Genomic DNA, 12,182 nt, shown 5'->3' with positions numbered 1-12,182 from the left:
TGGTTTTTCCCGTGGTCATGTATGGATGTGAGAGTTGGACTGTGAAGAAAGCTGACTGCCGAAGAATTGATGCTTTTGAACTGTGGTGTTGGAGAAGACTCTTAGAGAGTCCCTTGGACTGCAAGGAGATCCAACCAGTCCATTCTAAAGGAGATCAATCCTGGGTGTTCATTGGAAGGACTGATGCTAAAGCTGAAACTCCAATACTTTGCCCACCTCATGCGACGAGTTGACTCACTGGAAAAAACTCTGATGCTGGGAAAGGTTGGCGGCGGGAGGAGAAGGGGACGACAGAGAATGAGTTGGCTGGATGGCATCACCGACTCTGTGGACATGAGTTTGAGTGAACTCCGGGAGTTGGTGATGGACAGGGAGGCCTGGCGTGCTGTGATTCATGGGATCGTGGAGAGTCGGACACGACTGAGCAATTGAACTGAACTGAACTGAGTACCCTCTTTAGGCACAGGAAAGTTTAACAAAAAGTAAATATAATAACTTACCAATAGTGGTTGAGAAAACAGTTCTAATTGAGCTCTATAGATGATGTCATCAAGGACTTCCTGGCCAAGGTCCCACTGTCCATTATACCTATGGAGAAGCAGATTACAGTCTCTAGCAAGTATCTCTCATTTTCAGTAACAATCTTTTTTATTGCTCCAAGTCCTATTATTTTGGTTCTGTAACAAGATTTTCACATTAATTTTTGCATTATGCATTTCTAAACTATCCCACTTTTGGCTATAAGAACAAAGAGAAAAATTCAAATATTAACATTTAACATTTAATATATTAATATTATATATTTTCACAGATATCTCTTCAAAATAATTTGATTTTATCATGTGTTGATATTTTGGGTTATCTATTTGAATTCATGAAAATCTGGGTTATGAACTATGTGACAGTATTTAGACTTCAGTTTAATGACTAGTTTTATTTTAAAAGTACTGAAAGGGCTATGAATAATTATACGTCAACACACTGGACAATCTAGAAAATGGATGAATGGCTAGAAACATACAACCTACCAAGACTGAATCATGAAGAAATAAAAATCTGAACACACCCATCACTGTACAAAGAGGAAATTGAATCAGTAATCAAAAACCTCCCAATAAGTAAAAGATGGTCCCAGTAAGGACCAGATGGCTTCATGAGTGAATTCTACCAAACATTTAAAGAAATAATAACAATCCTTAAATTCTTCCAAGAGTGAACACTTCCACAGTCATATCACGATGCCAGCATCCCCTTATACAAAAACCAAACAAGGACACTATACGAAAATAAAATTACAAGCCAATATACCTATGACAAACATAGCATAAATGCAAAAATCCACAGCAAAATATTAGCAAACTATATTCAACAACTGATAACACACCATGATCAAGTGGGATTTATCTTGGGATGCAAGGATGGTTCAACATCTGCAATTTAATCAACTGTGATACACCATATTAACAAAATGAAGGATAAATCCTTCATCATAATAGCAGATGTAGAAGAAGCACTTGACAAAATTAAAAATCCATTCATGATTTAAAAAAAAACTCTTAAAAAATTGGGTACAGAGTAGATGTACTACAGTATAATAAAGGCTGCATATGACAAGCTCATAGTCAACAACTACTCAACAGTGACAAATGATCAAGAACAAGATCTCTCTAAGATCAAGACAAGGAGGCCCACTCTTGCCACTTTTATCCGACACAGTGCTGAAGTTCAAGCAAACAAAAAATAAAAGAAGTAAAATTGTCCCCATTTGCAGAAGACATGATATATAGACAGTTTACCCGTGAACAACATGGATTTGAACTGCATGAGATCACTTATATGTGAATTCTTTTCAATAAGAACCAACTACTGTAATACACAATCTGTGGTTGATTGAAGTCATGGATATGGAAGGCTGATTATAAAGTTATATTCAGATTTTCAACTCTGCAACTGGCACCCAAACCCACTCATTGTTCAAGAGTCAACTCTTGAAAATGTGTAGAAAACTCTAAATACACCAAAAAACTGTTAGAATAGACAAATTTTGTAAAGTTGCAGGTATAAAAACAATATACAAAAATCTACTGCATTTCTATGCACTAATAACAAACTATCAGAAAGGGAAATTAAGAAAACCATCCCACTAAGTAAAATCAAGTCGCTCAATCACGTCCGACTCTTTGCAACCCCATGGAATTCTCCAGGCCAGAATCCTGGAGTGGGTAGCCTATCCCTTCTCCAGCGATTTTCCCAACCCAGGAATTGAACCAGGGTCTCCTGCATTGCAGGTCGATTCTTTACCAATTGATTCTTTACCAACTATCAGGGAAGCTACTAGTAACAAACTATCAGAAAGAGAAATTGAGAAAACCATCCCATTAACAACTGCATAAAAAATACCTGGGAATAAATTTAACTAAGGAGGTGAAAGACCTGAACACAGTACACTTATGGTTTTCATATAAGACTTCAATGAAAGAAATTGAAGAACACACAAATAAACAGAAGGATATTCCATGCTCAGGGACTGAAAGAATTAAAATTGCTAAAATGTCCACACTACCCAAAGAAATCTACAAATTCAACATAATGCCTATCAAAGTTCTGTAACATTCTTCATAGAAACGGAACAACCTAGAATTTATATGGAACCACTAAGGACAATGAATAGCCAAAGCAATCTGGAGAAAGAACAACAAACCGGGAAACATGATACTTACTAACTGCAAACTGTATCAAAATGCTTTAGTAATCAAAACAGTATGGTACTGGCATAAAAACACATACAGATCAAAGGAACGGTATGGAGAGCTGAGAAATAAACATATATGTATATGATCAATTAATTTAAATATGAGAATATAAAAAAGGTAAAAGGATAGTGTTTTCAATAAATGGTGCTGGGATAACTGGACAGCCACATGCAAAAAGAGGGAAACTGGACAACTGTCTCTTATCACACATCAACTAAAAATGGATTAAAGACTTCAATGTAACATCTGAAAACACAGAACTCCTAAAAGAAAACAAAAGCAATAAGCCCCTTATTGCTTGTAAGATGAATGCTGGACATTGGTCCCATCAATTATTTTTTTGGATTTGACATCAAAAGCAGAGGCAATAAAGGCAAAAATAAACAAGTGGGACCACACTAAACTAAAAGTTTCTGCACAGCAAAGAAAACCATCAACAAAATGAAAACGCACTTTTGGAACAGGAGAAAATATCTGCAAATCATATATATGACAAGGAATTAATATAAAAAATATATAAACAACTTATACTGGTCAATACAAAAACCAAGTAATCCAATTAAAAATAGGCAGAGACTTGAATAGACTTTTTCCCAAAGAAGACATACAAAAGGCCAACAGGTACATGAAAAAGCGCTCTACGTCACTAATCACTAAGGAAATGCAAATTAGTATCATCTCACATCTGTCAGAATGGTTAGTATCAAAAAGACAAGAAATAACAAATGTTGACAAGGATGTGCAGAAAAGGGAACCCTGTGCATTACTGGTAGAAATGTAAATTGGTGGAACTATGGGAAACAATATGGAGATTCCTAAAAAAATTAAAAATAAAACTACCATATGATCCAGCAATTCCACTTCTATTACGCATTGGAAGGAAACTTAATCAGTATCTCAAAAAGATACCTTGTACCCCCATGTTCACTGGAGCATTATGTAAAACAGCCAAGACATGGAAACAATCTAATTGTAAATTAACAGATAAAAGGATTAAAAAAATATGGGATTGCCAGAAAAAACATCAACATCCTCAGATATGCAGATGATACCACTTTAATGGCAGAAAGTGAAGAGGAACTAAGTACCTTTTGATGAAGGTGAAAGAAGAGAGTGAAAAGGCTGGCTTACAACTCTACATTCAAAAAACTAAGATCATGGTATCCGGTCCTATCACTTCATGGCAAATAGATAAGGAAAATGTGGAAACTGTCAGATTTCATTTTCTTGGGCTCCAAAATCACTGTGGATGGTGACTACAGCCACAAAATTAGAAGACACTTTGCTCCTTGGAAGAATAGCTGTGACAAATCTCGACAGTGTATTAAAAAGCAGAGACATCACTTTGCTAACAAAAGTCCATATAGTCAAAGCTATGGTTGTTTCAATTAGTCATGTATGGATGTAAGAGTTGGACCATAAAGAAAAATGAATACTGAAGAATTGACGTTTTTGAACTGTGGTGCCAGAGACAACTCTTCAGAGTCCCTTGGACAGCAAGAAGATAGAACCAGTCAATCCCAAAGGGAATCAACCTTGAATATTTACTGGAAGGACTGATTACGAAGCTGAAGCTCCAATAGTCTGGCCACCTGATGCGAAGAGCTGACTCACTGGCAAAGACGCTGATGCTGGGAAAAACTGAGGGCAAGAGTAGTAGGGGGTGACAGAGGATGAGATGGTTGGATGGCATCACTGACTCAATGGACATGAGTTTGAGCAAACTCAGGGAGATAGCTATCAACAGAGAAGCCTGATGTGCTGCAGTTCATAGAGCTGCACAGAGTCAGACATGACTGAGCAACTGAGCAACAAATATGTATTAGACAAACACACAGATGAATGGATAAAGAAAACATGGGCTATATACGTTTATATGTGTATAAATATATTTATTATACATACACATGATGATGGATAAAGAAAATAAGGTGTGTGTGTACACATAAGTGTATATATACTTACTATACACACACATATTATATATACAATTACATACACACAATAGAATATTCATTTAAAAGAAGGAAGAAATCCTAGGACTTAAGACTCCACACTTCCATTGCAGGGGGCATGGATTTGATCCCTGGTTGGGAAACTCCCGCATGCCACATGGTCAAAAAAAAGGGAAATCCTGCCATTTGTGACAACATGGATGGATCTTGAGGTCATCATGCTAAGTGAAATAAGTCAGACAAACACAAATGCTGTATAATCTCATGTACGTGTGGAATCTAAAACAAAACAAAAAGAGTAACTGAACTCATAGATACAGAAAGATTGGTGGTTGCCAGAGGCAAGCAAAAAGGGTACAAAAGGGTTGGTCAAAAGGTACAAACTTCTAGTTATAAGATAAAATCCTGGGTATATGATATACACCATGCTAATTATAGTTAACAATGGAGTAGTGAATATTAGAAAGTTGTTGAGAGAGCAGATATAAAAAGTATACTTCATTTAAAACTACTAAAAGAAATTCATATTAGAAAAATAAGATAATGGGTCCATCATGGAACAAAATATTCAATGTTGTGAAACTAATAAGGAAAAAAGGGAAATACTAAGTTTTCAAAGACTAGAAAGAATCCACACAATTTCACAGTACACCGACTTACATGGCATAATAAACTCCTGTGAGAAGCTGCACCATAAATTCGGGATCCAACACTATTCGACCACAGAGTTCTTTCCACTGTTTTTCGTGTTGCCGTGGAAACCCACTCACACAAACCCTAGGAAAATACATTATTTAAGTGTGATTTGCTGATTCATTAAATAAAATATTTTTGTGTTTATAAGTTCACATACTCAACACTTACTGAAATATTTTTTAAGTACTTGTTATGTGTCAGTCACTATCATGGGCCTATGCATACAGTTGTAAATAGGTAAAAAAAAAAAAATCTATGCTCTCACAAAACACACATTCTAGTGGACTATAGCAATAAAAGCAATGAAAAAGTGAAAGGTGCTCAGTCGTGTCTGACTCTTTGTGACCCCACGGACTATAGCCCATCATGTTCCTCTGTCCATGGAATTCTCCAGGCAAGAACAATTGAGTGGATAGCCATTCTCCTCACCAGGGGATCTTCCCAATCCAGGGATCAAACCTGGGTCTCCTGAATTATACGAAGATTCTTTACTATCTGAGCCACAGGCAAGCCCTCAAAGCAACAACTTTTCTCAAATAGGTGTCTCTTTCATAATCCTCCTTCTCCCTCTTCACAAAAGAAATGCATAACTTTCACATGTCCCAAATTTTATCAGAATGGATTAGTGGATGACATAGAACTCTCAAAACAAATTTAAAGTGTCATAAACAATCCTCTATTTTCCATCTCATTAAAAGATGCTTCCAGAAAAGTTATGTTTAATAATTAGCAGAGATATTACATACCTCTACAATTTTAATAAATTAATTTATTAGAATAACTGCAATGGTGAGTTCAGAAGAAATTTTTTAGTGTTTAATGCATTTTGGTCTCTGGAAATATTTTTATATTTTTAATTTACATATTTTCTTTGTGGCAGAGGTTTATAATTAGTTGACTAATAAAAGACCTTTAAGTATAACAGCACTATATTAGGATAAAATTTATGCGGATAAAATATAATATTCAATTTTAAGGAGAAAGACTATTAAAGAAAGACTATTTTTCATTTATTCCATATATGGATGATGGTATCAATTAGATCATGTGTATTTACATTATATACATTTAAAATAGCAAATAACAATTATTTGTTTTATTATGTTAATATCTACATGCTGGAAATCATATAATTTACAACTGTTTAAAAAAGAATAAAAAATTTAAATGTTAACTTAAAAATGTATAAAGGCTATAAAGTTTTTCAAAATTCATTAGGGGATATGTGAGTAAAAGTTTGAGGACTACTAAACTCTATCATCATTTGTTATTAAGGAACTCTGTACGATGCCATACTATAAATGTTACCAATTACAGATATAGCAAATTTGTTTAACTGAGCCAAAAATAGTCATCTATAAATAAATTTATCTGTAGATATGCAGTAAGTGCTTAAACAATATACTCTCTTGATAAGAATATCTAGGTTAGAATAGATGCATGTATATGTATGTTAAGCTAAGCTCCTTCGCTGTTCACCTGAAACTATCACATTATCTGTTAATCAGCTATACCCCAATACAAAAAAAAACTTTTAACAAAAAACAAACAACATGTAGATTAGAGACAAGAATTTTGTTAGTCATTAATCTTGTTATTATACACAAGTGGAAATCATACACTTTAAAATAATCTATAAATCAAATTAAAAGCTAATTTAGACTGGCCTACCTCCAATTAGCAAAAGTGAGTTTTGTTATAAATAGGACCACACTTTCTTCTCAGTAATACACCAGTATGAACCTGTGCAAAGCATCTGTAGTAGTGGTTGGGGGTGGGGCATATGGGGCTGATCCTCATGACACCTTCCTGGCATTCACACCCTTGTGTCATCCCCTCCTCTTGAGCATGGGTGGAACCTGTGATTTGCTTGTAACATGGCAAAGGTGATATGACTTTCATGCACACATGTACATGATTATGTGATTATATTACATAAGACTGTAATCTCTTATTCCTCTGCTTTGAAGAAGTGAGCTGCCATGCTGTAACAGCTGCCTAAGTTGGGGAGGCTCACATAGCAAGGAACTGACGCAGGCCTTCAGCAGACAGTCCATACGAAATTGAAGCCCTTAGTCCTACAACTATAGGAACTGAATTCTGCCAAGATAAGTGTATAATTCCTCAAATGAAACTCAGATAAGATGGCAACTCCAGCGGACATCTTAACTGCAGCTTGTAATACCCTAAGCAGAAGGCCCAGCTAGAAAACTGAAATAATAAATGTATGCTATTTTAAGTAACTAAATTCATGGCAATTTGTTACGAGGCAATAGAAAAACTAACATAGCATTTAACTTTCAGGGGGTAGAGAAGGCTCACCCTTTTTATTTGTGCTTCCTCAAATAAAAATCAACTGGGCAGGATAAATTGAGTGTTCCTTCTGTAATTAAAATTCCCCTCCTCTGTCTCCAAACCAACTTATATTAATTTTTTTCAAAAGCGGAAATAAAAATTTTAGCTCAGGTATGTTCAAATTATTAGAAATTCTGGTTTGGTAAAGATTAGACTATACAAATATAAATGAGACATACACAAAATTGATGCTACTGCTAATCTTATCCAAAGAAGAGACAGTTATTTGTGAGATTCAGAAAGGAAAAAGTTCACATTTTTTAACTTTCTCTGAAGACTATTCAAAACACTCAAAGTGATTTATAAAAACTGGTATCCAGGCAGTGATCAAGTATACCAAAAAACCACTTGAACTTAAATCATCTTGGCTTAGCTTGATGTGTTGAGCTACAAAATACTTCTTTAATACTGAAGTATCTTCAAGAAATCATGATGTATGAGGAATGATAAAAAATTCCTATAGAAATATAAGTTCCCCGAGTTTTGTTTACTGCTGTATTACCAGCAGTTATAACAGTGCCTACCAGCGAGAATGTGCTCAATAAAAATGTATGAACTAATGATAAGTATTCTGCTTACCTGGAGCCCATTCGGCAAAGAGACTGGTAAGATGAAGCAGGCATATACACGATAGCAGAATTATAACATAACATGAGAAAACTCAGGACTTCAAACCTAGAAAAAACAAAACAAGGAGAAAAAGATCACAAATAATTATTTCTACTTACAGATTGTAGTAAATGATTTCTTTGTTGGATGGTTATAACAACAATGCCTTAATATTGATTTTTATTATTTCTCAATCAGATCATTGTAATATCCTCCTCAATAACTTGCCTATTTCCATTTGCCTTATTAAAGGTCATAGCACTTGCTGCCATCTATATTTTCTTCCTCAAAAATCCCCTATCATGCTTGAATAGATGACTCCCCTATCTGCATTAATCTACTGTTACTACTGACTGCATCATAAAGACCAAACTCATCAAGGCATACAAGGTCCTTTAAAAATCCACCCTCAATCTACTTCTCCAACCTTATTTCCCTCCACTGTCTACCACATATACCATCAGTTCAGTTCAGTTCAGTCGCTCAGTCGTGTCTGACTCTTTGTGACCCCATGAATCACAGCACACCAGGCCTCCCTGTACATCTCCTGGAGTTCACTCAGACTCATGTCCATCGAGTCGGTGATGCCATCCAGCCATCTCATTCTCTGTCGTCCCCGTCTCCTCCCGCCCCCAATCCTTCCCAGCATCAGAGTCTTTTCCAGTGAGTCAACTCGTCGCATGAGGTAGCCGAAGTATTGGAGTTTCAGCTTTAGCATCAGTCCTTCCAATGAACACCCAGGATTGATCTCCTTTAGAATGGACTGGTTGGATCTCCTTGCAGTCCAAGGGACTCTCAAGAGTCTTCTCCAACATGATAACAGTTTTCTTATATCATTCCATGAATAATGCCATAATCTTTCATAATACCTTAATACCTTGCTTTTTTTTTTTTTTAACTGGTGCTACCCTTTCTTACTACGACACTTTTCACTTGGAAAACTCCTACTAAGTTTTCAAATCCTGGCTCGAATTTTAATTTCAGACATAAAGACATTCTTAATTCTCCCAACTAAAACAAACAAAAACTGTTCATCTGTATAGCTCTAATACAGTATTTAACCCACTAAATCAGTTCTCTGTCTCTACTCTGTTTTATCCATTTAGTAATAAGCAACTTTGAGAGACCCTAATTTACTCATCTCTAACTCTAGTGTCAGACACGGTGATTAATACATTATTACTGCTCAATTAATTTTTATTGAACGAATAAATGAATACTCTCTTAATCTGTACAATCAATAAGAAAGTGGCTCCTAAGCCTGAATGCACATTATAGTTATTTAAGGACATTTTGGAATAACATATTCCTGTGTCTCAACACAGACTGACCCAATTAGAATCTCTGAGGGCAGGACCCAGGAACACAGTACTTCTAAAAAGCTTTCCATAGGTGGTGAAGAGTATATTGAAAGTCTTTGTGCTACTTCTGAAATATTTTTTTAAGTCAGAAATTATTTCAAAATGCAAAGTTAAAAATTGAGTTCAAAGTATGACACAGAAGCAGTTCACATCTTCAGATCCTTTCTCCTTCTCTATGCTGCTAGGTTCATTGAAGATTTATTTTCTGAAATTGAAGACTTATTTTCTGAAAGGATAAAAGAAAAATTTCTACCAGGGAACCAAAAAGCGTGGTTTGGGTTGGAGTGGGGAGGATGGGAAGATACTGAAAATAGAAAACTTAAGTAAAATAGGTCTTACTGGATACTGACAGCTCAAGTTTTCCTTCCCCACTTGGCCATCAGAATGCTAGCAGCCTTCTGGTTAAAAAACTAGAAGAGTTTTTTTTAGAGAATTTCACTACCCTAAGAGGAAAGACTTAGAGATATGGACTTGGGAAGTTCCCCTAATGAATGGCCCAGTGAAAATTTGTGAAGTTCATACTCAATCAGTCCCTACCAACATGGTCATAGCTTCTCATTTTTTTTTAAATTCCCTGTTCTTAAACATAAGTAGGGAAAAATGGATTATCAGACATCTGATGAACTTTATTAATAGGAAAATGAGGTCAAAATAAAATGGGGGTGGGAGAACACAATTTGGAGGACACAATAAACATAAAAGAGAAAAAATAACTTTAAATAAAGCAAATTATCATTAATATTCTAAAACAAGAGATGCTGTTTCAAAAGTAAAAAAAAAAACAAAAAAATCCAAATAGGAACTATTTTAGAAGACCATTCACAATATAGAAAATATGATGTATTTTGTCCATACCTTTAAGTCTTTCCTCTTAGGGTGGTCAAATTCTCTTCCAGATATACAAAATATGATGACAGAAATTAAAAACTCAGGAACAGAACTGGTGGATGAAGTTGAGGAAATACCACAGAAAGTGAAGCCAAAGGAAAAATGGAAGAGGAAAGAGGACCACAACAGGAGCTCCAACTAATAAAAGCTCCACAAGAAAGACAATAAAAGACCAAATAAATAAAGGACAAATAATAAAAGACTAGATCAGATGGAGAGGCTAAACTAATTAACAAAAAATAATTAAGCAAAGTTCCCAGTCTGAAGGACATGAGTTTCCAAATTAAAAAGGCCCATGTACTGCTCTGCACAAACAGGAAATAAACCCACACCAAGAAATATCACGTGGAATTTCAGAATACTAGGAACAAAGATCTTTTTTTTTTTTTTGTACAGTTCTTCTGTGTATTCTTGCCACCTCTTCTTAATATCTTCTGCCTCTCTTAGGTCCATACCATTTCTGTCCTTTATGGAGCCCATCTTTGCACGAAATTGTTCCCTTGGAATCTCTTATTTTCTTGAAAAGATCTCTTGTTTTTCCTATTCTGTTGTTTTCCTCTATTTCTTTGCACTGATCACTGAGGAAGGCTTTCTTATCTCTCCTTGCTATTCTTTGGAACTTTGCATTCAGATGCTTATATCTTTCCTTTTCTCCTTTGCCTTTCACCTCTCTTCTTTTCACAGCTATTTGTAAGGCCTCCTCAGACAGCCATTTTGCTTTTTTGCATTTCTTTTCCATGGGGATGGTCTTGGTCCCTGTCTCCTGTACAATGTCACAAACCTCCGTCCAGAGTTCATCAGGCACTCTATCAGATCTAGTCCCTTAAATCTATTCCTCACTTCCACTGTATAATCATAAGGGATTTGATTTAGGTCATATCTGAATGGTCTAGTGGTTTTCCCTACTTTCTTCAATTTCAGTCTGAATTTGGCAATAAGGAGTTCATGATCTGAGCCACAGTCAGCTCCTGGTCTTGTTTTTGCTAACTGTATACAGCGTCTCCATCTTTGGCTGCAAAGAATATAATCAATCCGATTTCGGTGTTGACCATCTGGTGATGTCCATGTGTAGAGTCTTCTCTTGTGTTGTTGGAAGAGGGTGTTTGCTATGACCAGTGCGTTCTCTTGACAAAACTCTATTAGCCTTTACCCTGCTTCATTCCGTGCTCCAAGGCCAAATTTGCCTGTTACTCCAGGTGTTTCTTGACTTCCTACTTTTGCATTCCAGTCCCCTATAATGAAAAGGACATCTTTGTTGGGTGTTAGTTCTAAAAGGTCTTGTAGGTCTTCATAGAACCGTTCAACTTCAGCTTCTTCAGCGTTACTGGTTGGGGCATAGGCCTGGATTACTGTAATATTGAATGGTTTGCCTTGGAAACGAACAGAAATCATTCTGTCGCTTTTAAGATTGCATCCAAGTACTGCATTTCGGACTCTTTTGTTGACCATGATGGCTACTCCATTTCTTCTAAGGGATTCCTGCCCACAGTAGTAGTTATAATGGTCATCTGAGTTAAATTCACCCATTCCAGCCAGACATCTTGGAATGTGAAGTCAAGTGGGCC

General features: G+C 35.9%; 1 protein-coding gene across 8 annotated transcripts in view; it reads right to left on the bottom strand.

Annotated features, from left to right (window-relative positions):
• HYCC2 (hyccin PI4KA lipid kinase complex subunit 2) overlaps positions 1-12,182 on the bottom strand; it is a 71,239-nt gene that overhangs the window by 19,292 nt on the left and 39,765 nt on the right. For all 8 annotated transcript variants that reach the window (XM_055398513.2, XM_055398508.2, XM_055398505.2 and 5 more), the window contains 3 exons: positions 8,339-8,434; positions 5,369-5,485; positions 501-588 (listed from right to left, as the gene is read on the bottom strand). In XM_055398513.2, coding sequence (XP_055254488.1) covers positions 501-588; positions 5,369-5,485; positions 8,339-8,434 — 301 coding nt within the window. The remainder of the gene's footprint in view (positions 1-500; positions 589-5,368; positions 5,486-8,338; positions 8,435-12,182) is intronic.

The sequence above is a fragment of the Moschus berezovskii genome, chromosome 2 (assembly GCF_049115385.1).
Source record: "Moschus berezovskii isolate FMDL1 chromosome 2, NW_MosBer_1.0, whole genome shotgun sequence".
Taxonomy (NCBI): domain Eukaryota; kingdom Metazoa; phylum Chordata; class Mammalia; order Artiodactyla; family Moschidae; genus Moschus; species Moschus berezovskii.
This window is presented reverse-complemented; position numbering and strand designations above follow the sequence as displayed.